This window comes from Hippoglossus hippoglossus, chromosome 12 (assembly GCF_009819705.1).
Source record: "Hippoglossus hippoglossus isolate fHipHip1 chromosome 12, fHipHip1.pri, whole genome shotgun sequence".
NCBI lineage: Eukaryota > Metazoa > Chordata > Actinopteri > Pleuronectiformes > Pleuronectidae > Hippoglossus > Hippoglossus hippoglossus.
The window spans coordinates 16,551,282-16,578,510 of NC_047162.1; the positions used below are offsets into that span (position 1 = coordinate 16,551,282).

At 43.6% G+C, this 27,229-nt stretch overlaps 3 protein-coding genes across 11 annotated transcripts in view; all 3 read right to left on the reverse strand.

Moving 5' to 3' along the window:
- Window positions 1–21: 21 nt before the first annotated feature.
- phpt1 (phosphohistidine phosphatase 1) lies at window positions 22–2,070 on the reverse strand. Its single transcript, XM_034602610.1, has 3 exons — window positions 1,715–2,070; window positions 1,055–1,182; window positions 22–912 (listed from the first exon to the last, which is right to left on the reverse strand). Exons 1-3 carry the CDS (start codon window positions 1,878–1,880, stop codon window positions 820–822), a joined length of 387 nt encoding a protein of 128 aa, XP_034458501.1. The 5' UTR covers window positions 1,881–2,070; the 3' UTR covers window positions 22–819.
- A 1,469-nt stretch (window positions 2,071–3,539) lies between these two features.
- On the reverse strand, window positions 3,540–12,886 carry LOC117771824 (ectonucleoside triphosphate diphosphohydrolase 2). Its single transcript, XM_034602609.1, has 10 exons — window positions 12,354–12,886; window positions 9,568–9,685; window positions 7,764–7,914; window positions 6,120–6,279; window positions 5,690–5,917; window positions 5,178–5,447; window positions 4,944–5,063; window positions 4,522–4,656; window positions 4,125–4,431; window positions 3,540–4,071 (listed from the first exon to the last, which is right to left on the reverse strand). Exons 1-9 carry the CDS (start codon window positions 12,471–12,473, stop codon window positions 4,216–4,218), a joined length of 1,518 nt encoding a protein of 505 aa, XP_034458500.1. The 5' UTR covers window positions 12,474–12,886; the 3' UTR covers window positions 3,540–4,071; window positions 4,125–4,215.
- Window positions 12,887–14,076: 1,190 nt separating this feature from the next.
- The window catches only part of grin1a (glutamate receptor, ionotropic, N-methyl D-aspartate 1a), a 30,513-nt gene continuing 17,360 nt past the window's right edge, over window positions 14,077–27,229 (reverse strand). For 4 of the 9 annotated variants that reach the window (XM_034601897.1, XM_034601898.1, XM_034601899.1 and 1 more), the window contains 8 exons: window positions 26,763–26,911; window positions 26,447–26,604; window positions 25,692–25,853; window positions 25,289–25,398; window positions 24,776–24,921; window positions 20,673–20,699; window positions 19,839–19,949; window positions 14,077–16,104 (listed from right to left, as the gene is read on the reverse strand). In XM_034601897.1, coding sequence (XP_034457788.1) covers window positions 16,036–16,104; window positions 19,839–19,949; window positions 20,673–20,699; window positions 24,776–24,921; window positions 25,289–25,398; window positions 25,692–25,853; window positions 26,447–26,604; window positions 26,763–26,911 — 932 coding nt within the window. In that variant the 3' untranslated portion in view covers window positions 14,077–16,035. Of the gene's footprint in view, window positions 16,105–19,838; window positions 19,950–20,672; window positions 20,700–24,476; window positions 24,528–24,775; window positions 24,922–25,288; window positions 25,399–25,691; window positions 25,854–26,446; window positions 26,605–26,762; window positions 26,912–27,229 lie in introns of all 9 variants that reach the window. The other 5 variants (XM_034601901.1, XM_034601904.1, XM_034601903.1 and 2 more) reach the window with 3 other exon arrangements.

The following is a 27,229-nucleotide window of genomic DNA, read 5'->3' on the forward strand; positions in this document are numbered from 1 at the left end:
TTTTCACTTTTCAACAAGATGTGGTGATGAGGTCAAGAGACTACGTGACCCTAAAACCAGTATGTGACCAGTTTTGGTCTATGGGCATTTTCACACCTGTAGATAGTTTGCTCTCGCCAAAATCAGTTGATGAATTTGTAAACTCATCGTGTTTCCCCCTTGGTTTTGTTTCTTTTCACACAGAGAATAATCAGAACAAGGGCGGCACGGTGGCCTAGTGGTTAGCACCTCACAGCAAGAGCCTGGGTACGAACAAAAATGTGCATCAGTACATGAAACATGAGATACTCTCTTTATTGGTCTGGGACGGGAGAAAGAAAGTAAACGCATGAAGAAGATCCTGTGTGCGTATTTCAGTGCAATGAACCATAGAGAAACGGCAGAGTTGGCAAATTTTTATCACAACATCTTGGTAATATGAAAAATACTCCACTGTCTTTCAAGCCGTGCAGCCTTTAGACAACTGAGCGGAACAAGGGGGCTAATAATGACAATGTTCTGGGGCATGCTAACCCGGTAGCTGGGTTTGATGGCGGTCGGATCATGTTGCTGTTACAAAGGAACCACTTCAGAGTTTGTTTTAGACGAGAATGAATCCCCTCCTCTCCAGGGTCTTCTCATCTGCAGCCATGTGTGATTGCTGCGTTGGAATCCAGACTAAATCCTCAATGATTAATTTCAAAAAGCTTCTTATGAAACCCAACATGTTCTTTTAATGAGGTGTTCCTCCTTCTCATGAGGGGTTACAGCTAAGTACTATGTCAGTTAAGTACTCTGTGAGTCCAGGAGAGAGAGCGTCCACCAGAGGCTGCTCTCACTTCAGTATCCTTCATTGCTCCAGGTCACCTCATAGCCTGGATACTGAGCCTTTAGTTTTTCCGTGGATACTGCGTGGTTTGCTCGTCCAAATCCCTGGAAGGACAAGCACCAAAACAAAGGTTTGATTATATGTTAAAAATGATGCTCGTTTGAACGGAAACAATCAATATTTGTACATCAACATTGATAAAACATGGTGTTCAGTTATTGTTGTTCTCCTGCAGGCCCCTCTCACCATGGAGTATCCGTACACGTGGATCTTCTTGTCCTGGGCATCATGTTTGATCCTCCCTCCTCCGATACACTCACAGTCCAGGTGTCCGTCCTTTTCCAGCTCCTCCGAAACTTTGTCATAGATATCAGCTACAAGAAGAAGAATATGACAACAGTTTTTAAAACTATTTTTAATTTCTAAATTGTAAGTTCTGTATCTAGGATAAATCAGGTTAAACTGCAGTAGGTAAAATATCTCGAGGAAATGAAATGAAATCCAGAATGCTCTATTATTTGTATTATATGAAATGTGTGACATATTCAAATGACACTGATAAATGAAATTATTTTGCCATTTGATATATTGTTTTTCATTGTGACATAAATGTTCCAGGTCACAGTGCACAAAGTAAGGTGAAGTTATATGTTCCCCTGTTGTCCAGCAGAGGGCAAAAGTAACATCATTCAAAACATTGACTCTACAATCTTCATCGCAGATAAACCAGGTAGGATGAACACAAAGTTTTCTAACATCACTCTGCACCATCGACCCCTGTGATGCCCCCCCCCCTGTGATGGCCCCCCCCTGTGATGGCCCCCCCCCTGTGATGGGCCCCCCCCTGTGATGGGCACCCCCTGTGATGGGCCCCCCTGTCATGGGGTCCTGACCCTCCTGACTCACCGTGGTACTCGGCCCATCCGTATCCTCGGACGATGTCCACCTCGGAGTCGTCCCCCTCCTCTCGGCTGTGGACCCTGATGAGGACGTACTTGAACACGCCGGACGGATCGATGTCAGCCCGCGAGATGTCCGCCATCAGAGCCGCGGCCCTGGTCTGAGAGCACATGTCCACACTTTCCTCTCAGCAACAAGTAAATACAAAATATATTAATTTCTCAACAAGCTCCGGAGAAACACGAGCAGCTCGGGGGGTCGTTTAAATCCACGGAGAAACACGAACTCATCCCAGGAACGAGCGGCTCCTCCACTGTTCACCTGCTCCACGCAAAGACTTCCGGCATCAAAACAAACTCTTCCGGTAGCTTCAACAATACTTCCGGTATCTACAACAATACTTCCGCTTAATGCCTTCAAAATAAAAGACTAATACAACCTCAGGCTTTTATGCTCTTTCTTGTTTGGGCGAGTATCGAGATGGACTTTTACCTTTCATATTGATTTTGTTTGTTTAACATATTTTTTATGTTTATGGTGACATTGAATCTCATATTATTATTATTAATTATTAATAAATATCATTATTTTGTGGTGTTTCAAGTTTTATTTGTCATATGCAAGTTAGCACAGGGTCAACAGTACAATAGTTAAATTAAAATAAAAGCAAGGTAGAAAAAACTTACTATAAAAATAGTCAAATACTATACAAAACTATTTACATTCAAATGTGCAGTGTGACATTCGTTGCAAATGAACCAACACATGTTTTATGTGCTTAACATTTTCAATGTGTAAACTAGCAAAAGGTCTGTCCTTGAATTTATTTTGTAGTAAATGTCATATGAATTATTTGTGCTGAGCCCAAGTAACGATCTGGAGAGTTACACAGCAATTCTCATTCATTCAAAATAAATAAAAAAACATTTATTTATTTATTCTGAAGGCAAATGCAACTGTGCCAGAAGTCATCCGTTTCCTACATCGTAGTAGTTGTAGTCCAGAGAAACTCAGGGAGGAGAGAACCAGCTGCAGATGAAGAGAAAGGAAACATCACAATGTCCCTCTTAAATAAAGAAAATACTTTTATTTTGTTATCTGAGGAGCAAACATTACAACGTGAGCAAACAAAGAGCAGTGTAATATGACAATATAGAAATTTAATCTGAACTAATATTAATTAATAGAAAATGTTTCACATTTACTGTTACACTTACAAATGTTGATTTATCCAACATCAGTAGAAAACCTTTACCATGAAGCTCTGATTTAAAAAGTTTTATTTCATAAAATGTTAAAAATCCAGAAATATACATGATACAATTCAACATCCGCTACATGAATCGCTGCAATTGAAATATTTATTCATTTTAACACAGATACATACTGCATCATGGTTAGATTCAACAATTCTGCATTACTGTATACAAATATCAACATAAATTATTTAACTATAACAATATTGTGGCTGACATGAGGGTAAATATATATATTACAAACATATTTTATCAGAAAAACCTGTTCGTCCATTCCATCTTTATTAGTTGATTTCTTTTGTCCTTCACATCACAATTACGGACTAAATCAAATCTTTTGCTGAGCGGTGATTTACGTTTATTGAGCTACAGCTTAAATGTGCCCAGAGACTGAGAGCCTGTGATGTTTATGAGATGCAAATAGCATCTGTAGATTATGGATTATTTTGTGTTAAACTCTGCAAACAAAGCTTAATGCGAACAAAAACAAGTCTTCATATAGAAAAACAAGAAAATATATATTTTATATTAAACTGGTAGTAACCTCCACAGTGTGCTTCAGGTTAACAGTGCTTCATACGATCTACAAGCAAACAAAAAGATGGAATTTTTTACGTTCCACACAAACAGAAATTCTGCACTTTGCAAGGATACACCTGTTTATTGCCACTATTCGAGCAATCTGCGACAATTCTACAACCGAATGCTTCCTCTTTGTTCGTTGGTATGGACGGGGATTAAAACTGATACCGAGCTAAAGCGCTTGTGTGGTCAGAGATTGTTGTAGTTTGAAAAACCCATTTTCAAATGATGGATGTTTGCAGAACTTTCACAGTCACAAAGAGCCTGTTTAACACACTAGGAAATTTAAAAAAGCATCATATGTCTCCTCTAAGAATAAAATATACATTCAGACTTCGCCTGACGTGTCAGTGCAACCAGGGGAGTGGTTAAACCTACAGGACACTCAGAGAAGTTTTGGTCACACTCTTCATTATGTTGGCTTTTTACTCCAGCACTTTGGATTTGAAATGAAAAGAAAACATTAATACATCCATGCAGTCGGAGCCAAATATTTAGCAATGGGTCTGTTTAGGATGGTTCTTCTGCAGCATTGAGTTAAAAGAGCCAGAGAGATAATGTGAACACCTTTAAATGAAAGCACACGTTCACTCCATCATCCAGATCCAGCGTGTTGGAGGTAAAACTGCATATCTGTGCTACTGTTTTCTGACCATGCTGCTACAGTATCTAGATGGGGCCGTCACTGCCTCCTTTCCTCTTCCCATCACAAGCTCGGAGCATGATGAAGACCAGGGCTGCGCTGAGGAGGAGGCCGCAGAGACAGACGAGCATTCCCCACGCACTCAGGGTCAGGGCCTTCCTCTGCCCCACTTTCTCTGCCGGCAGCAGATTGCTCAAACTCAGCATGTAGCCCAGAGCCCAGCCCACCGAGGCATCCCCGGCCTGCAGGGTCAGCAACAAAGTATTACTGCAGGTCAGTGGGGAATTAGTGTTATATATTTATAACATATGTGTAAATGATGAAGTTCTCACCTTCTTCTGGAAGGAAATGCGAGGGAAAGATGTGTCGTCGAAGCCGTATCCTCTCAACATGAGAACCTTGATGAACACGGAGGAGGCACAGTAGTCCTGCAAACGGGACTTTTGTTTCGGAGCAAGAAGCAACATCTGGAACCAAACAAAAAAACATGTGTGAAAATGTTCCAATGAAATAAATAAAAAATGAAGATAAAATAAAAAATACCAGAATAATTGCACTTTTCAATTTCCAGTCATGGTAAGTGTATTTAAACAATAAGAGTTGTCTTTATATTAATTAAAAATGTGAAATCTATATTAAGACAGTGATACCACAGAAATACATCTTAGCAAATTAAACAAGAAATAACTCTAAAATGACAAATGACAAGTGACACATCATGAACAAATAGAACCTAAATAGAAGAGGACTTTACTTGACTGAAGCTCATGGTGCACACGGTCCTGGCGGCGTCATCCAGCCGTGACGGCGAGTTCACGGTGATGCCAGTCACCTCCTGCAGGAAGGAGTGAGTGTAGAAGAATGCAGAGAACGCCTGATGGAGGAGGACATGAAATACAAAACTCAGAGTTTGGAGACATTATCTTTGACATGTACAACACAGTCAGAAACGGTAAAACGTTATAACATCATTTATTTCCTCTCTTACCATGAAGCTACCGGTGACGTTTGGCTGAAACACTTTGTCGAAAGAGCACCGGGAGAACGAACAGCTGTCGAAGGAGAAGATCTCGGACACGTTGCCCACGCAGTGTTCGTAATGTCCGCTGCCCTGCAACGTCACCGAGGCCTCTGGGTTGTAGGAGCTGGGCGCGTACTTCACTGTGCACGGAGAGTTGAATATAGTGCTTAATTTGAAACTCATGCTGTGGCCTGCAGGGTAGCAGGGGTGGACGGCTGATTGGGAATAACCCTGAGACTGAGACAGAGACATGAGAGACACTTAAAATGCTTTTCAAAATAATAAATATGTTTATCTAAATTGCCCATTTACAACATCCACATTATATTAAATGATATCCCTTTATTAAACCCAATTGCTTCACATATTATCCTGTTTCATCACATATAAAACAACAGAGAGATCAATGAACATCTACTAATTTCATATAGGACATATAAGATGGATTTTCTTCCGTTGAGCCACTGTGTCATATTCACCTTGACTAGGTGAGCCTGAAGCCTCTTGAGGACCTGGTCCCGGCCGTAGCACAGGAAGCTGTGCGTGTACAAAGAGTACTCGTGTCCATAGAGACGCATCTTCATCGTGTCGTTCTTGTCCTCCACGTCCTCCTGAGTGGCAAATGTTATCTGGGTGGACGCTCCGCCGAAATCAAGCGCTCCCACCGTGGGTCTGCCGGGGCTAAGCCAGTGCCCCACGAAACCATACTGAAAAGGAATATTAAGAGACACAAAAGGGTTTCTGTGTCAATTATAAAAAAAATAACTTCACATCACATACATTCAAACACACTGATACTGATTGTACTCAGACAATAACAGGGTACATCAGACTGAGTGGTAGTTAACGAGGAGACGCCACTAGGTGTCATCAGTCACCATAGAAATAACCACATGACTCCATCGGTACCTTTATGAAGTTCTCGAGGAGATAGTTGACGGTGACCCAGCCGTACGCCCCCTCCTTTTGACCACTCAATATGGCCGCCCCTTGGTAGTTGAAAGGGTACGACTGGATTCTGTGTCCCACTTCCTGGAGAATCCGACCCGATTGCTCCGGACTGTATTTACTGGTGCGGAGGAAAAACAGGGATTTCTTCAGTGTTGTTGCAGTTTCCATGGAAATGAATGAAAGGCTGTTCTAAATTTAGGGATCAATTCTTTTGTGAATCTCCCAAGAAATGACGCAGAGATCTTTATGAAACAAAAATCGGACACGTGTAGAAGGTCGAAATCTATGAGTAGGTGAAATTTGGAGTGGATCTGGATTATAACAATCATCAAAACAAGAATTCTTAGGAGGCTGATCTTTGTTCAGTTACTGTCGACTATATCAGAGGACGGACACAGTGGATATGAGCAGTTTGCAGAACATTTCTGTGTAAATGGTGTTTCAGATCTAAATATGCAGTATGATGATAAAGTGGACGATCGGCCTGGGTGGAGGTAAGCGCGAGTTTCCTGTCGGCTTCCTGCTCCTGAGGTTTGGTTCTTAGGAGCTTGTGTTTTTACCAGCATGTCTGAACACAATGTCAACATCCCTGCTCCATGCAAATGAATGGAAATAAAGAAAGCCACTCGTGCCTGCAGGGCTCATATCTAACTGTCACTTAGAAACTGTGTAGGCAAAACATGCAAGTGTGTCATCCAAGATAAGACAAGTGCACTTCCCAAGGAACAAGTTGCTTTAACTCTTGGTGTCTCTTTTTAAATCAGCATCATGTAGAAAACTAAGTTATGCCAAAATGTAATTTGACTATTTTTAGAAAGCCTATATAATAATATAAGCCATAATATGAATTCAAAAGTAAACTAAAACTTGTTGATATGATAAATGATTAAAAAACTAACTATTTGACTGATGGGATATAGAACAAAAATAATAAGAAAACTGTATTTTCAAGAGTCAAGAGTCATATTTATCTTTATGTTTTTCTTTCTGAAAATAGAAATGTAAAAAAAAAAGGCAACAACGCAATTAATTTTGCGTTGTTGCCTTTTCATAGTTTATATTTTATATTGTTTCAATTTTATATTATAGACACAGACAAACCACAGACTCTGCCTCCACTGTAAAGAGAAGGTAACACACTAGGACTCAATAACTGACTGAAAATGCCTTGATGTGAAAAGACTAAATCAATTTTATTAATTGGAGGATAATATACCAGTCACCAATTTATCCCTATATATGCTATTTATGAATTTGGAATTATGTTTTAATGCAGTGTAAAGAAAGCGATTATCTTTAGAAGATAGGATAATCATTTTAGTTTTATTACAGTACCAAAAGGAACCTATCAGGCAGAATTAGATTCAGAGAACTGGAGTAAAGGTCACATAGAACATAAACAAACACAGACAGACACAGAAGTCTGGTCGCACGGCTTGGGACCAATTTTTTGAAATGATATTTGAGTTCAGGTCTGGTCACATTGGCTGGAGTATCTACTCGATTCTTTATGCTGCATGTCCCTGGCCCAAGAGACAACACTTGTTTTGTGTTGGTCTCGGTCACTGTAAGGCAGAAGGACAGACAGACACTCAGACTCACTTCAGAAGCCTCATGCCAGCTGTGGCTCCCAGGTACACGGGCGTGAGCCGGTGTCTTTCTTTGGGGATGTCCTTCACCGCCTGGTCCAGACAGACCTCTAAGCTCTGCCCGGCTGCTCCCTGCTGGCCGGCGTAGCTCGAGATCCCTCCACCTGAGTGAGTGAGGAAAAAAATCTGATTACAAAATGAACCGGCAGAATCTTGCTCGTGCTCGCTGCTGTGACCCAGATGCATCATGATACGGTTCAATCGCACCCAAAGAAACGTGATGACTGAAAACGTATCAGTCAACGTGGAACTAACTGTGCTTTCTTTGGCTCAAACAGAAAAATCAACAAACAACAGAACCACGTGTACCTGGTGACTGACTTAATATGAATAAGTAATAATAAAATGATTAATAATAATAAACTTTAACTGAAGCATCCAAATAAGGATTAAAGTCCACTTCTGACTGAAGTTTTTAATGAATCATCCAGGTTGTGACAGGAAAATAAAAACAACTTTATCTCAGACAGGACACAGAGAGAGGAGTGAGGTCACACACACCTAGACTGTGACTCAGTCCTCGTTGCCAAATCACTAATCAGGGAGACAAAGGTTTGCTTGAGCTGCTGTAGGTGTGTCGTGGTGATACAATTAATTCAATTAATCCCACTCGATCTTGTGAAAGAATATTCCTGTCACAATCAGAGGGGTTGATGTTAAACTCCACACACTGATCAAACATTCACATTCAGAAGGTTTGAAAGGATGGAAGCTGTACTATTACTACTTCTACTACTACTACCTACTAATTCCACAAACATCAGTGGATCGCATGTCTTGCTAACCGTTCAACTTATTAACCTAGCATGTGTATTGTAAAAACAACAGGGAAGTATAAATGGGGAGCGCAGTGTCGAATTTGGTGCAATTTGTACGTGTGATACGTTCAATATTAGTAAAAATTGAATGTGCTGATCTCTGTCAGGCAAAAACATTCATTTAATCACTTCCTCTTAAGTAATTGGTCTTCAAAGTAAAAGCTATAACACGTCGTATCGAGCTTTTATTTTGAAAAGTTGTGAACTTTGAAGATTGAGCTGAATGCTACACAGACCTTTCATACAGCTGAAATGTAAAGAAAAAATTATAACACCAGTTAATTAAATCATTCAAACTTATATTAAAGTCACACACGTGAACCGTGTTAAAACTAATTTAGTTTAATTTTATGAAAAACATTAACTACATAAAAATCTTCACTGCAGATGAACCAGGTAGGATGAACACAATATCTTCTAACTTCACTTTCATAGACTGTTTATAGAAGTGATATTGTGGAACTGTTTGAGGAGGACTCACTAATGACAAGGAATAAATCGAATGTAGCTCCGGAGCATCGACACAGGACAAGAAAACATCACAAAAAGGCAGGTTTACAATGGGCACTGCACTAGTTCGAATTCATTATATGTGTTTACATTTGTTTAAACTTGACTTTTTGAAATCATAAAATATATAATGACAGTTCCCAGAGAGTCTGACTCAGGCTGCGGGTGTCAACCACTGCTGCTGACACATTAGTTGTGAGACTTTAGTTTCCTGTTTCTTGACTTATTTCACAGAACCTGTGTGTTTTAAGGAGAAGAAACTGCCAGTGTGTAAATACACTTTCCCACAGATGTACCAGTGATGTTATGAAATGTAAACAGCCCCAGACAGTTTGGCTTCTTTCCTTCTAAGGCCAGAAACAGATAATGTAGCAGCAACTAATTCTATGGAAGGAGGAAACTTTTCATTGTCTTTTTTTTTAATCTTACCTTTAACATGGCATTCACTGTGCTGGGTGACCACTCCTGTGCCGTTTTGCTTGTCTGCTGGCCACTTGTATATGTACAACGCTGTGTGTGACGATCCAGCATCCAGGACAATCCCATACTACAGAGAACAAATAAACAAAAAGAGTCATACAAAACAGAAGAGAACAGAGACGGCTATAAAAATTTCCACTTAACAGGGTTTGAAGAACATGTTTAGATCTTGGCTGTTTGAAACTGATCTCGGGCATCTGAAAGGCGTTCGCTGCAGACGGAAAAGGTCAGACGTTAAATAATGGCGTCGGCCTTTAAAGAGAGCCTTCTGGGTATCAGATGACACTCGGCCATGTGGTGGAGAGACGTGGAAATCATAGAAATGGAGCAGCTATAGGCCTCTTCCTGGTTTTAATAGACGATATCACATCCTGACGTCGCTCAACTGGCTCCCTGTTCCGTTTAGAATTGGTTACACAAATTACATGGCAGAGCTGCAACATGGGTCGGGGAAGAACCAATTCAATTTTGGAGCAGATTATAAATAAGGGGGTCGATCCAGGAATTTTACAAATCACTTTCTTTAACATTGCGACACAACATTCAACATCTCCCAGGGAATAATTCATGAATCTTGACGAAAGCCATCAGGCACATTCAGAGGACTGACATCTATGGGTGTGTGAAATCTGGAGCAGCTTTATTTTATTAAAGGGGACTGTGCGGCCTTGGGCTTAACTGAGTGCTGTTCTTTTTGATGTTTTCAGTGTGTGTCCGCATGTCTCTTCACTTCTCGTGCATTCAACAATTGTTGTTTTCAGGCCTGCGGTAAGTCAACCTAAGGAAGTGAACCATCATGTTCTTATTATCAACCTTCACACAGTTTCTATATGAGGAAATAGAGTGCACTGTTAATGTTCCTCATCAACAAACTGAGATAAATGAAGCATGAAGCCAGGATTTAATCCCGTCAACATTTGAATTTTCCATTAAAAGTCACTGTCTCAGTTCCTTTAGCAGAAAGTCTCTTGCCTGTTGCCGTGCAGCGATTAAAGACCTGTTGTCCTGACACTTTGAGTGAAAGAAACCTGGACTCTGGAATATGCAGAAATTCAGCCGTGCAAGAGGGAATGTGACAGACGATCCAACGGGGAGGAATCGCACATGCCCACACACACACACAGACACACAGATGCATGTGCAGAGATAGATACACACACATACACGATCGGGCATTTGCCAAAAAACATGTCACAGGCCCTGAGATTCACAGGTGAACGGTAACATGTGGGAGTGTTCCTCGTTATATCTGATATTCATTCTGTCATTACTGCTGTGCAGCCAGTCGTATGAGGACTCGCTCCAACACTTGCCAAAGACACAGCGGCGCTCTAATGATGTGTTTTGTCCCTTCGTTTGACACACTATGGGAACTGCTGAACTCGTCTCCCTGCGAAATGTAAGAAAAAAAACCTTTTGTGCCCTTTTTGGTGACTGAGTGAAAGAGCAGCTACATTTGGCTGAAAGAAAGGAGCCATGGGATGTTGGGCGAGTGACACAGAAACAAGGGAGGAAAGGAAACAGGAGCTGGAGTCGGTCTGTGTGAAATCCTGCTCTGAATCCCCAAACAGCAGCAAACTACAGATGAAAACCCTGCAAATGTGGGTTCAGACTTTCAGCTGAGGAGGTTTGCTGTTGCAATTACTTTGATAATATAAGAAAACATTGATACTTCACTTCAGACATGTTGGATATATGATGGATATGGAGCCTTGTACATTGAAACTCATCACACTGACAGTTGCCTGCATTGGTGAATGTGATCTTTTACTGTTGTTGAGGTTCAGTGTGAAGGATTTTGTGGTGTGTCAACCAATGTTGTCAAAGCATGTAGGACCTACGGTGGCCTGCAGGAACCATAAAGCACAAAAGGCCGTCTCTAGTGTTTGGTTTGTCCGTTCTACGCTACAGTAGAAACAATGACGAACTCTGTGGAAGAGGAAGTATATAAATGACTTATTCTAAGCTAAAGAAAATACAACAATTCTTAGTTTCAGGTGATTTTACATTAGTTATGAACATTATATTCTATTTCTGGCAATAGATCCCCTTAAGGCCTGCACTGCATCTGTTTTACATGTTCTTTGTTAGTACAATTAGGCAACTACAGCCTATCTGTGTTTCAGCCATGAGGTGAACACACCACAAAGATACTGACGATGATGATATGTATTTTCTTTTATCGAGATCCATGAATTATTCTCTGAAGAATCAATGAAAGTGTCAAAAAACACCCTATCTAACATAGGGAAGAAAGTGATGAAAGAATTCCTGGATTAGTGCTACATTTCTTGGGTTTCTTTCTTGGCCCAATTCCCATCCTTCCACCAAGTTTTGTGAAAATCCGCTCAGCAGGTTTTTCCTAATCCTTCTGACAAACACACAAACAAAACAATGGACAGGGGCCGGCACATAAACTCATCAGCAATATAACACAAGACAAGTGTGGTCCATATGTTATTGTTTTTTTAAACCGCATTTTAAAAATATATTTCAAAATGAATGAGGTCCTTTGCTATACTTTCCTATATTTCCTATATTCTGAATGAATCAGAATATAGGAATAATATCACATATCAACATGACTCTTTCCTCCATTGAGGCTGCACTCTATATATAGTCACTATATATAGTCATATATATTAGCAGAGTGTCCTCGTCCAGCAGAACATAGCTTGAGTTTCAACCCACACACATCGACTGACACATGTCCAAAAATACCCAGAGGACCTTACCGCGAACCCGGGCGCGTCCAGGACGTCCCGAGCGGGGACAGTGAGGAGCAGGACCGCGACCACCCCGCCGAGCAGGAGGAGGACGGGGAGGACGGGATGAGAGGAGCACCGCTGAGCCATGAGGTGACGCTGAGAAGTGAGAGGAGCAGCTCCTCCGTGCGCCTGGAAACCTCCAAGCGGAGAGAGAGAGAAGTGGCGAACGACTTCCCGCAGTTACCATAACCCCCGCGTGTGGTTCACGCTCCACCTGCCACCTGATTTACATTTCACTTGAGATAGCTAAGGAGTGACTGAGCTGAATTTATGTCCCGGGTAAAGAGCCGGGCGGACCCTCATCCAATCCGTGCGCCCCTGAATGCGCACAGCTCCAAGGCTCCTGGTGCCATGGAGGGAAAAATGCTTCTATCCAGGCCAGAGCCGGTGACAGAAGAAACCTGCAGCTCTGTCACATTCAGGGTTAGTCAGGGTGGAGCCTCTGTGTCATTTCCTTGTTAATCTACATGTAGGTGGAGGAAAAAATGTAATCATTAATCTTTTAATGGGGGAAACAAGGCCCAGGCAAACGGTGGCCTGTTGTGGAGCTGCATGTTGTTGTCATGCTGGATTTGCATGTGAATGGCTGCAGAGTTACAAACAACACAGACTTGCAAATTGCATAATCAGTCGAGAGTCTGTGAAGGTGAAGTTTTCTCCACAGACCTACACTTTATTTTTTTAAATGTAAGTCCACATTTTCTAAAAGTCTATCTAATGAAGATCGCCCCCTAGTGGCTGTGTGCAGTGTACATAAATCCCTCTTCCCCCATGTTAGCAAGTGGGACATGGGCCACATCAAGGTACAGGTCATGTAAGCTTTTGTTCAGTTGTTCATCTTCCTGATAAGTTTTCACTCTTCATTAATTGGTGTAAAAACAAGGTGGAACATCGTGATTGACAGCTGAGACTGATTCACGATTGGTCGAGTGGCGTGGCCAATCGGTGACCTTCCACAGCTCCGTCCTCCAATGGCTACTGCACATGCACTGACTCCAAATGCACAACATGGCAGCGTTGGTATATATGTAGAATATTTTGGTTTCATCTGTGAGTAGTGGGAAGTGGAGACACGTTGTTCACTTTTATAAATAGTCTCTGATGTGCATGGTTCGTAACCCCCAGGTTTAATAAGGTTTATACAACTCTTCTAATAATAGGTCTCGTGAAAAGAAAGAAAATCGGATTTCCAGAGTAAATTAAAACGTCCAAACCCAAATGAGTCAACATGAACATGAAGGGTGCAGCTGCTCGGAGAAGTTTGGGGCAGTTAATTAACAGTCCTGTCTCCAATAATAAATTAAATGACCAGGAAATTACTCTCAACCTCTTGTGCGAGATAGAGGCTCCATCATGCTCCGCTGGACCGTGAGATGAAAAGTGTCCGTCTCTGCCAAAAGCAGATCAGACCACCTGCTGGTAAGTTGGCTGCCAAATATGATGCTTCCCCCGTGTGAGCAGCACTCTCTCTCCATTAGTGCTGAACTGTTCTCAGCAGCGGGCAGTGGAGCTGTGAAACAAATCTGTCGTGTTGCTGTGCGATCGCAACACTTTTTAAATCTCAAAACTGCAAACTGTAAAATGTTTTTAACTTTTGTTGAGACAGATTGTTTCGTCTTCCATGTGCAGTATTTTGTGATATTTTGCAGCCAACACAATAATTGGATTGATTGAGACTTGGATTAATTGATAATGTGAGCAACTGTTGGTTTTAATCCTTAAATAATTAAATGACAGGATTATTAGAGTTGGCAACGTAAGTATATTTTATTTACAGTTGTATAAACAAGATGATTCAATGCAATCTTTCCTGGAAAAAGGTAAGAAAAACTGGCAATTTCTCCCTTTAGGGGTTTTGTCTGTGTGTGTGTGTGTGTGTGTGTGTGTGTGTGTGTGTGTGCTTGTGTGTTAATGCATGCCTGTGTGTCACGGCTGTATTGTGTAACTATAACATAGGACATTCTCAGGCGCAGTCATCGAACGAGCGCGGTACAATCTCCTCAGCCCCACCTACACTGGACATAAGACTCTTATTTACATTTCATTCGACTGAGGCGCAGCTCAGCTCAACTGTACACGGCCACGACACGCATCCCGAAAACAAACCAAAGCACCGATAAGAAGACAGAAGCATGCACAGGCTGGAAGGAGAACAGGATCAGAAGCAACGTCTCGGTTTCAAGTTCAGAAACCAAATTGTGTTTTAAAAAGTGTTATTTTGTTCTTTTTCTTTATAAAGACTGTAAACACGATTTCTCGATAAAGCATTAAAAAGAGATTTGTGCAATTGAATCAAGTGGAGAAGTTAATACGTCAGACTGATGTTCTAGTGGTTCTGTTCTGGGTAAGTCAGCAGCTTTCAGTTTGGGAGACCCCTCGACATAAAGTGCTCTGCAGTGCCAGACACCAGGAAGGGAAGTGATAGTCTTTGTAAACCGACAGCAGTGGTTTCTCACATCCAGAAGCTGGGAAAAGGCCTGTTTTTGCATCTAACCAAGACCTGCACACAAACCTGCAGGCTGAGCAAAGCTTTCGATTCACTCAGGTTCCTTCTTGTAAACGTTCTCCCGCCCGGCCCGGCCTGGCTCGGCTCGGCACGGCTCGGGGAGGAGGTTTTGCAGGAAGGACCGAGTTCTGGTTGGGTGAAAAAACCTGGCCCCTTGATGCAACCCCTTCAAGACTGGAAATGAGAAAGTGTGCCGCGGCAGGAGAGAGGAAGAGAGAGGGCGTCCCCAAACACAACATGGCTTGTGGCTGCATGTCAAACTTGTTCGGACATAAAATAAAACGAAAACACAGAAGTCTTACGTAACGGTTTCAACAGACAAATGATGAAACTTCACCTGCTATAAATAGAATTAAAGCCAAACTGATTTTTCTTAAAAAGAAGCCGAGTTCCTGCCAGAAAAAAGAACACATGCGTTTTTGGGAGATTGGTGCAAGATTAAATACGAGAAACAAACTCTATATGTTGAAAATAACAAACATCAGTATCCTCATTCAGATACATAAAGCTCTTATACAAGCACACACACATGCTTCCATTAGACGAGATTAGTCATATTCTCTTTGTTAGTGCCATTATTAGTGTTTCCCATCCTCATCTAAAAGTGTAGATAAAAACACAAGTAGTTCCTATTAAAAAATACTTTTGAAGCTTATACAGTCCGCCTTCTATTGCAGTACATGTTGTTAAGAAATACTAAATATTACTATTGGTATCCAGGCCCTAATTAGAAGTGATATGTAGAGAACAGTACTGGTTTAAATCCCTAAACGTAACCAAACTAAACCTGGCTTGCTAAATGCTATACAGCTGCGGAGGAACTTAGAGAAACACCCAACATTAAGTAAATCTGTGAGTAAAAGGACGGAAACAAGGTTAAATAAGTCGGCGGATAATATACAGAAGTGTTGTAGATGAGTCCAATGGGTTCGTCAGTGCATGCTCAGGGATCTATCTAAAAAAATAAAACAAAGGTGCAAATTCAGTTTTCAGCCTCTTCTCCAGCAGGCAGTGAAAAAGAAAAGCTCCGGCCTTTCGAAGGGAACAGGGGAAAAGGTCTCCTCCTCTCCCTCCTCCTTCCTCGTCTGGTTTCCTCTCTCCTCGGGGGGGGGGGGGGAGCAGACCTCGGTGGCTCCCTCGCTCCTACACCACAGTGCTGACAGACGGGTCCGACAAGTTGAGTTGGCCCGTGATGTCAGTGGGTGGGTACTGCTGCAGAGGTGAAAACAAATGGAGGGAAAGAGCAGACACATGACAAGATGTCATTTCTGGGCAAAAGCAGCATTTGGAAGCATATTGTTTTTTGCAACATTATTTCTTTATGTTAATTTAGATTTTAAGAACCAGAAGAATCCATGTACCCTTTGTTCTTTGGTTTTTCTGTTTCGAACCGGAGTCATGAAAACAAAAACCTGGTGTCGTTTTTTTTGTTTTGGACAACCAGAGCAGGAAAACAGTATAATAAAAAATGTGTTTATTAATTTAAATAAAGTGAGTTTTTGTTTTGTTATCGTGATACTGTGGAAAAATACAACGCTATGGGAAATGCGGACGTGCAGGCACATGATTTCAACATTATAGAAAGTGGCAGTGCCTGGAGAAAGTTGTTTCTCGGCTTGAAACCTGATTTCACTAAAACACTTTTTTACATTTACAGAAGATTATTTAATGTTTTTCTCTTTTTTGTTGATCTTTTTTTAGTTCTGGTTTTAAAACAGAAAAATGGACGTTCTTTTTGTTTTTTTTACGGTTCGGTTTCGATACGGAAAAACCAAAGAACGAAAGGTTCACGGGTTCTGAAGCAGGAGGTTTTCTCTAACCCGCCTCAGGCAGACCTCAGTTTCATTCTTACATCTTTTTGTATTAGATTTTGGAAGCAGTTTGCCTGAGGTGGGCTAGTTGGGCACGGACGTAAGGCCCCTGAGAGCAGACAACAGCAAATTTGAATCGGGCATCATTTAGTATATTTGTCTTTTCAGCCTGGGTGATCATGTTCTGCCCTGGATATGGAGCGGACAGCTCATTCATCTCCCCGCAGCCATTTGTACTCGTGCAGACTGGGCGGCTCGTCTAATTTTAGCATCTGGGTGCAGAGAAGATGAAATTTTAGGCCGATTTCAAAGTGCTGTTGTGTGGGACTCTTACGTCCCGTCCCCACTTCACTGTGCTTCGTTCAAAGCAGAGTGCGTTGAATTGTAGGCGTCTACGGTGATGAGAGGGGAAACCGCATCCCGGTTCCATGCAGGTGCTCAGTTTCTATGGCAACAGTGATTTTCTTTTTTTGCCTCCGAGTCTTTTCAGTGTTCGACAGCAGCGAGCCACGTTTGCACAACGCTGAAGAGGCTTTTTTTCTGCTAATGAGCAAGAAAATAGAAACCTGATGAAACAATGCCTCATTAAACACTGTGAATAGAGTCAAATACTGGATAAATAGAGGATTTTGTGGAATTGCTTCATCATTTTTGGGAAATTGGGCGGAGCAGCAGAGTCGTCTGCATTATGCTTTTCATAATCCAACAGATTTTTCCAACATGCCAGTCATAATCCTGACTCAGCGCCATGTTGGTAAAACCGGTTTCACAACGACCAATGTGCATTGAAACCTCTTTAGTTGGAACATTAAATGCATAACAAATAAATATTGTTGCAGAACCAGAACAGGGAAGAGTCTTGCCTCCGTTTTACCCGCCTCACAAATATATATTTTTTTATTTTCTCAATTAGGAGGCAAGATCTTCGAATTTTGTCGCCTCTCACTTTAGAGCCAGTGTATTCAAGCATGTGAGCTTTAGAAGCTGTTGTGATGCAACTAACATGCTGACAGATGAGGCAACATCCAGACCCAATCATAACAAGTGGGAAATTGTGGATGTTGCTCATCTCCTTGACCCGAGAGTTGCATCATCATCATCATTATCGTGTGGCTTACAGCCCTCTCCGTAATGTCTTGTACCTTGAGGACCTGCTAACAGCGCACCCTACTGGGGGTCAAGTGGACCAGCAAGAGAGAGACACTTCACTCACATCACAACCACAAGAAATGCTTATAAAGCTACTAATTCAATGATTCTAAACATGTGGCACGATTAAAAATAAAAAGGATCATTTCTACTTCTTCTACCGTTTCTATGACAGTTAGAGTAGTCGGCATGCTGGCAGAGGGAGAGAGGAGCAGTGTGGCATGTGGGTGAGGGACACTGACACTCAAGTCCATTGATATCCATTAATATAAAAGAAGAACATTTATATAAAATTAAAATAATGGTCAAAGACTGAAGATGGTAAATATTTCAAGTAGAGCATCTTTTTTCATAGCGATACTAAAAGCTGTTGTATATATATATATATATAATTTTTTTATCCACTAGGGGTCCCGAAGCAGCATCTGAACCGGGTTAGCAATGGCGATTCCACTCTTCTTCTCTTCAAACAAGAACAACTCAAATGAGAAACCTCCAGGGAAGAGGAGAGGTGGTTTGGCTAAATGTGAAACATCCCCCCCCCCCCCGAAAAAAAAAGAGAAAGAGAGAAAGACAGGAAAGCAAATAATAACACGCAGAGAAATATCTTTACTGTGTGACCCGTTAGCTCGGGCTACGTCTCCCCTGAGACACACGTTGAAAACAGTGTTATTCCAGAAGCCTCTCTTTCCATGAAGGTGTCTGTTCTACATTTGCAGAGATCTAACGTCCTTATTTATGTTTTTTTATTCTAGAGGCCTGTTCCAGGTTCGGTCGGCGACCAGCTTCGCCCGGTGAAGCAGCTGGGGACAATGACCGCGGGTCACTGGTCTGTCAGGGCACTCCGAGCTTGTGGAGCACAACCTCCCCACCGCAACGAACAGGGCTTTTTATCTGAGCTGTGAAGGCGTGAAGAAAACCTGACACTCTCATTATGCTGCAACAAAGGAGTCAAGCAACAAAACTGGTGTAAAAACCGCAATTTAGGGAAAGAGAGAAGAGCTTGTGTTTTACGCTTGCCTTGAAACACAATGAGAGTCTAAGGCTTCACAGAGTTTGTAGCCGGTTAAAAACACAAGAGAAGAGCATTTTCACCACCTGAAAATATTCCCTGAAAGAGGCATGCACAGGTCAGAGCACGAGGACACTGAAAAATTTAACAAGAATCATGACAAATAAAAATATGACAAAGCAAAAAAGTAATTTGATTAATAGGAATCCGTGAGTGTAACCCTGTTGATCAATAAGACAGCACGTTAGTTCTTCTTCTCAGGAGGACCGGCCGTCACGATGACTACCTTGAAGATGGGAAAAGAAAAAAGACAGAACACCAGCGCATGCTTTTCAAACCAAAAGCAAACCAACAGCGGCGGGATTTGATGCAAAGAAAGGTGGATATATACGAAGGTTCAAGCAATCAAAAAGACAGGACGCGAACATGTAAAGACACAAGTTCATGTACAGTACACACACACCACATCGCCACCAAATAGGACACAATCGCCAGAATCCACGTCCAAACCAGCGGCACGGAGGAAGAGCAGCCCAAGACAAAACACCACTGGCAGACTGCTTTTTGCTTTTGTCGCCCCCCCCCCCCCCCCCCCCCCCCCCCCCCCCCCCCCCCCCGTCCAGCAGAAGCCACTAATCCCACCAAAAAAATAAAAACCCTGGACACGTGGGACGCCTGCTCCCTGGCCTACCCTGAGTTCCTGCACTGATGCCCTCCGGCCTTTAGAGGAGCTACAGATGCGAGATGGTGATGGCTGATCGATGGTGAGACGGACAGACACGTGGCAGAGGCTGCAGGAGTCGCGTGGAAATGGGTGAGTGGAGTATGGGTCTCTGTCGCGGCCGGATATGGGGATGTTGGCAGAGTGGACAGAGAAAGAGGACGGAGGAAGAGACAGAAGAGGAGGAGGAGAGGAAACGGAAAAAGAGACGGAGGAATAAACAAGGGAAGATGTCGCTTCTTCGTCTCCTTACCGTGTCTTTGGAGGACCTACGTCTCTTGATGCTGGAGGCCAGGTTGGTACTGATGGACCTAAAAGAGGCTTTCTTTTGGGGGTCGGGCTCTGCTCTACCACTTTTCCTATCCTAAAATGAATATATGTAGACACATTATTCATGTTCTCTGGCTGGGGTGACAACCGTGGTTCCAGTCTCACCCGTGCTCTCTTCCCACCACCACCACCACCACCACCCCAGTAAATGACCTTACTGTGTATTGTCTAAATAGAGGGAGGGTCCTTGTGAGAAAGATTACAGCACTTGGAAGTGTAATATGCACAAAGAGGGAGAAAGAAAGGGATACAGCCTGTTAGAGAGTGGAAATATCTGTTCAGGCTTGATGTGAGGGCATCTGCATTTCGATGTCAACACAGGAACTGTACGAGATGGCACAGTTTGACCCTTAGAAATGTGCACACACACTGACTTGACCCCTAGAGATGCATTGAAATGAGTGATGACTAGTAAAGATGTCAGTGGGTGTGATACCTGCGTTAAACTGCTTTAAAGATCTGAAATATGCTGGATAATGCCTGAACACACGCTTGACAGTTGAAAGTTCAACTGGAAATGCCAAAAATACCCTTTAAAGATATTTGGAATCTACTCGGTACTTGTTCTGACAGCGCTCAGAGTACCTTCCCGCTAAGAAATAAAGAAAAAGAAGCTGTTCCCTGAGAAGATGTCGAGCCAATTTTGGTGCCCCCCCTCCCCTCATATACCGTCAGAGTGCCCCACAGCTACTCTCGGCACAATAACTGCGTGTTGGTGTGCGAAGAAAAAAAAAAACTCATATTAAGGTATTCTTACATCCTGAGTCTCTAGAGAGGAAGAGGGCTGCATAGGGGGAGAAAAGAAAAATGAAATAAATTTCCATCCACTTGATCGTTATTACTTTAAAGAAGAATCCTTATAAGCAAAAGCCCCCAAAAAGGGTGGATATATATAAAAAAAAGAAAGAGGAAAAACTAGCAAAGCAAACATCCACATCCAAAGCCAGGCAGGTATTAAAAAGTCGAGAAGCTTCAGTATCAGAGGCCAGTAAAATGCATATCAAGGAGGGAAAACAACAGCGACAAATGTCAGTAACTAAAGCCCATTTAAAGTCATTATACCTGAAAGCGGTATAACGGAAATTCACCCCACACACAAGGGAATGGGATGGAGAATGCGAAAGAGTGCAAGAAAACAAAAGATTGAGGAGAAATGGTTTCTCACTGCTGCTGCTGCAAAAAGGAGAGATTAGCGATTTGTTTGATTTCAAGAGGCTAAATGTTTTAAAGAAAGAAAGCAGCTCTGAGATGGATGTTCGTAAAGAATAGGTGGAGGAGGAGGGAGCGGTAGCCGGGGGGGGGGGGGAGGCCCTGGGGGCGGGCGGGGCAGTGTGGTGTGAATTTCAACATGCCGAAAAAACATCTTTATGGATGAAGGGAAGGAATAAAAAGGGGGAAAAACTTAGAATAAGTAAAACACAAAACAAATAGCATGACAAATCAATCCTGGCCAGCACTGGGCCCCGCAGTACATCCTTGTTCATCAGGTCACATGACCAGGCTCGTTTAGGGTACACTCGTACCGCCCATCACGCCGCCAACCTGCGCTCTCCTCCCAAAGCCCTGAAGACATGATGTCAGGCGGAGGGGCAGGCACTAGCTGGCGTGGAGTGGAGATGAAAGCTGGCACAACATCACTTGATTTTAGAGCAGGTAATAGAATATAAAATGATTTTTTTTCCTGTTGGAAGATGACATTTCAGGTTAGTAAATGGTGAAATTCAGCCTGTGCAACTTTTCGTCTTGGTTCAGAAAGAAAAAAAAAGGAAATCAGTGCCCAGGTGAGGTCAGTGCTCTTCTTCTAACAGTCGAGCTGCAGTCTGGTTGCTCTGAGCCCTGATGAGGTGCTGCGTGTGCACAGTCCTGGCCATGCAGGGCATGCTGGGCCGTCGGATGAAGCGGGGCATGGGACTTGCACAGTGTGGAGGAGGAAGCCGCCTGTTTCACGTTGGAAACACACGAGCCGCCGCAGAGCATCGTCATACATCATCGTTATTATCGTCGGTCGAGAGCTGGAACTGCGACAATTTGTTTTCATCCCAAACGGACAAATCTTTTTTAGCTCAGACGGTGCACTTCTGAATGACATCTGCTTTTTCAAGGGGAAGCCACAAGCCACACATGTAGCCTCTCAGGGATGTAGAGGTCAACACAACCTGATGTTTCGGAGTCTGATTATAATCAATTATATGACAATATGACGCATTTAAAAGGAGACAAAAATAAAACGTCCTGTTACTTGTGGATTTCTCCAGGTTTGAACATTGTTAAAATATTTTGGGATAATGTAGGTACACAATTCATCTAAATATATATTAAATATCAGTGAAGCTGTTTTTTAAATATTTTAATAAAGAATTCCTACATATTATATCTTTAATTTGCCAATTTAGTTACACATCAATATGAATCCAATGTTAACTCTGGGTTTGTTCTCCATCAACTCCTCTGGGAAATATTAATGCACCATTATGTCCAGCTTGTTCTGTGTTTTGTACTGGACAGTAAAAAGTGTCCATAGCTGAAAGTAAGACTGAATTAGATATAAAACTTTGTACGATATATAATTTATGAATTTAGAGAGAATAAATTAGTTTTAAACGGCAGCTAAATGCTTAATGTACTCTCTGAGATTCAGTCGATCTGCTCCCTCTACATCTCTGTGGCTTCACTTCCTAAACAGTCTCAGACATGCAGCTCGAACATTGCATGCACCTTAGATAATTAACTTTTATTCCGAGGGCGTCTGAGCGTCAACAACATGTGGAGATGATGTCAGCCAGCGGGGGATGAGTTGTGTACCACGTGAACAGATTTCACTTAGTCAGAAGTGCACGCACTCTGAGATTAGATCGTCATGTTGAAAGGTACGTGGGCGCACAGTACCCTGCAGTGCTTTGCATCAGACACCGACCGGAGGCAGTGTAAGCACAGAGTTACGTACAAACACGGGTGCAAGCAGTCAAAACGAGGCCGACGACGGGACTCCAGGTCTCAGTGCTCGCCGCACCGAGGAAGGAGGAGGCCACACAAACTGAGAACTTGGACTTTTTCCATCGTGCTGAGTTTGTGTCCTACATAACCAAGTTGTCATTTGGAATTTGTGCAAATCAGATCACAGTGAGTAATCAGAGCAGCAGTGCACCCAAACAGTATTAATAAGATCCCGGAATAATGTCCGCGCGGAACAGAACAGATTGTATTAGTTCGACTCCGTGGGCTCCCTCTGTGCCCCTTGCATCAGACCCCATTACGGCGGTTATAGTTAGAGCAGTGAAGATTGTGTCCTTTCTTTTAGCTCGAGGGTCCACGTTGACGGTCGATGAGCCGGATGAACATGCATGAGCTGTCTCTGTTCAGCGGAGCAGAGGAATCAACATGATCACCACCGACATGGATCTAAAACGCGCTGGTTTAGTGTGTCCCTCTCCTTTCTCAGTGATGCCCCCCCCCCGCATGCATTCGCCTGCTGTGTGCACCTAGAGAGCGAACATATGAAGACACTCACGACAGTTGCGTACAATAGTCAGGTCGATGGCAGACACTCTCTTGAGGAAACGGATTTGCTGACAGGCACTTGTGATTTATACTGTACCTTCCTTCCTTCCTCCAGCCCTGCTGTCACTACTCAGCAGGGCCAAGACACTGAGCTTTACAGAGAGGCAGCAGACGGGCTGCACACATCACAGACTCTCAGGGATCAAAACCATAAAGAGTGAAGGGACGGAGCGTGTGTGGGCGCAGGAGAGAAGCTCCAACACTTCTTTTGATTGCATTGGAGCACAGCGGCAAATCATGTTCTTCGCTAGAACATGGAAGAGGGCGGTTCACTCAAATTAAAAACGCTAAATTCTCATTTACTTGTGGTATCTCATCGTGCAGGTGGCTTTGATCAGATGTGATTCGGTTTGCCTTGATTTTATAGGTTTGGCGGCAGATATGTCAAACTCCCGGCTCGTGCAACCAAAACTATTTGCATGACTTGACACCACAAAGCACAAAGAAGAATTTGAAGATATGCATTTTTGAAATTTGGGAGAACTGACCCTTAAATCCGATGCCACTGTGTTGCATGAAGCCTCCGGCGTGCACATGTTTTACTCTCTTTATTTGTTGTCTGCTCTGTGGACACCACACTGGTTAAGGAGACACAGTGTGCACTGTAGCATGACGCAGTTACGCTGACAATACTGGGAGAGTCACTTCTGTGCAATTGTGCCAGGGCATTGATTTTACTCTTCATGCTCTATTTGTGTTGTCTGCCCCTGGCTGCTGTTAAAATATGATACGATCAAAGAGCATCACCCATACAGTAATCACTGTATCACTGCAGATTTATCTCCTTTCGTTGGCTTTCCATGTCCACTTCATCTGACCTTATGAAGCGTTAAAAGCACCGCAGCAGCTTAGACCTATTAGTTCATGCCATGGACATGGAAGGTGGAGGCTTAAACCTGATGTCCATCATGTTGGTGGGCCACAAAGCCAGTTATCTTATCGTTAGTCTAACAGCGAGAGGTGATATGAGGTGGAAAATGGCCCCTGCTTTATCGTTACATACTAATGAGGGCGTCCCGGCCATTGCTTGACTTCCAGAGGCGTCCTTACTGTCCTGCAGGCACACACAAGACACACGGGCGCTGTTGGCCTCTCGAGACTCTTAGGCCCTACAGGGTGGCCGCTTGCAGTACATGACGACAACGGAGATCACGGTTTCTCATGTGGCAACGTGGCAGTTTGACCACCAGTGGTGAGAATAAAAAGGTCCTAGAAATCGACCCCCGTGAGGGTCTTTGCTGGTTCTCTTGCACCCAAGTTTAGGCCCTCCCCCCCCCCCCCCCCGAGTGTGAGCTTTCCTACCTGCAGGTTCTTCCTCCAAACATTGACGGCCGCAAAGGCCAGCTGCATCTGCTTCCTGCGGGCGTCTTTATGCCGTTTGTAGGCAATTTCGATGAAAATGAGGAAGATCCCGGCGGCTATGCCTCCAGCCACCAGCATGAAGACACCTTTCCGATCGGGACAGACGAACAGAGACAAAACAGAGAGAGGGACATGTGAGTTGGTGGTCGACAACTCAGCCGCTCCCACTCAGCATGACTGCAAGGTCTGCCCATCATGCCCAGTGGTCGCCCCTGCTTCCTCAACCAGCTCCTACTGACCACAGCGGCTGAAAACCACATAATACTAATATACCACACCCACACAAAACCACAGCACAAGATACTGAACACCACACTTCCACAGAGCACCCACGCCGACACTAAAACAATGATTTTGTAAAGGTATTGGACAAAAAAGGGCTACAGTACCTTACCACTGCAGTTTTTGTCCAATCACTTTTTTAACGCTTTCGCTACGCCATGAGGACCATACCTGCCATGTTTTCAAAGGTGAGTGTGGCTGGGGCATTGCTCCTTGAGTCACACTCCTGGTATCTCACCCAGGTTTTATCTAGGTCTTCCATGAAGCCGTTCTCATGGGAACTGTAGGGGGTGGTGGGGAGAGAGGTGACAAAGTTAATACAGGCCGCGGTGGCGGGATAACCCGAGCCGCTCACTCCCAGATAGCAACATAAATGAAAGACATACAGCTGAACAGGTGCAGAGACAAACAGACAGACAGACAGACGGAGAGGGGAGATACAGAGAAGAAGATGTCACATAAGGCAATGTATTGGGCGGCTTTAACTGGTCGATACCTGACCATGAAATCAAATTAATAAGAAACCAAAAAAGAAAAAAGTCATACGAGTAATGCAGCTTCTGCTGGGACAGACCTGAGAATGGCCAGGGACACATTCTGTTTCCAGGGGCTGTCCTTGCGCATGCCTATGCCAAAGCCCGAGCGGAAAAACAGCTCTCCCGTGGTCACCAGGTCGCACTTCTGCGAGGCTTCAAACTCCAGCACCGCAGAGTCCCAGATGAAAGCATGCAGCTTGCTGTGGGGGAGGGGGAGGGGGGAGGCGGGAGGAGGAAGGTGGGAGGAGGAGGAGGAGGAGGGGAAGGAGGGGGTTACGGTGCAACAGTACAATGATTTACATACACATTTACGGCTTCCAACCCCCCTCTCTCTCTTTCTCTCTCTCTTGCACACCACATCGTGTGTCATTCAGCTTTTACCAGCAATCGCTACCGTTGCTTACGACCCAAATGAAATCCAATGCCCGATGGGTGAGGGCGCGTCCCCCATTGGGTTCCCCCCATCTCAAAGATGTTCGTCTGGGTACAACCTGAAAAAGGGGGCTGCTCCACTCAATGTTAGCTCAAACTCACACTGGTGTCAGGGCTGTTGACACGTCTACACCTGCCGCTGTCCCTGTCTTGGCCGGGCGATGGGCCTGGATCAGAGGGAGCACCGCAGTAAGACCTGCCGCCTCCGTCTGGTCCAGAAGTCCATGTCCCTCTCCCCCCACCACCCGCCCACCCACCCACCCACCCTCAAGCTGACTGGACTGACCCTGGCCTGTGTGCCTGATAGGTTGAGCAGCCGGCCGACTCTAGGTCTGGTCGGCCCGGCCTGGCCGAGACTCACTTGTCACGCACGGCCTGGATGGCTTCGGCGGCACTCTCATAGTTGTGCTTCTCCATGTGGCGGTACATGGTGCTAAGCTCCACCTGCCGCCGGAAGTAGATGTCCACGGAGCTCTGCTTCACCGTGGCGTAGATGAATTTGTCCGATGGGTTTCTCAGCTGCGAAAAACAGAAGGAGGAGGGAGGAGACAGTCATGTGATGCCTGTTAATAACTTCCAGTGCTATATAATAAATAGTTTTACATAATTTTTGTATTTCTACGAATAAAAATGTTGTTGTGTGTGATGGTATGGGGCTAACACCACACTCTACACACCCTTGGGTCATTGATGCCGGTGATGCGCTCCTCAGGCCGGTCCAACACCAGGAAGGCAGCCAGATTGGCAGTATAAGAGGCCACAATGATCATAGCAAAGCCGGCCCACACCATACCCAGGATTCTCGCTGAGAAGCTGCGCGGGGCACCTGTGAGGTGAGCTCAAGTTTTAACCTTTCAGCTCTGTCATTTTCTACTTCAAGTAAGATAAGTGAGGTAGTTAGCTGCATACCTCCATTTCTAGTAATTACCACTGAGTATTGCTCCAAACACAACAACTACTGCAAATAGTCAAACAATGCAAACCCACATATGACAGAAAAGTTTAAACAAAACGTAAACCTAGAAAAAATGACCTAGAAAAACATATAACCACTAAAATATCAAACAGGAAAAGGAAACTCTTGAAGGGAAAAGGAATCGAGGGAAGTCAAAGGGTATAAACTGTTTAAGACAAACTGAATCAA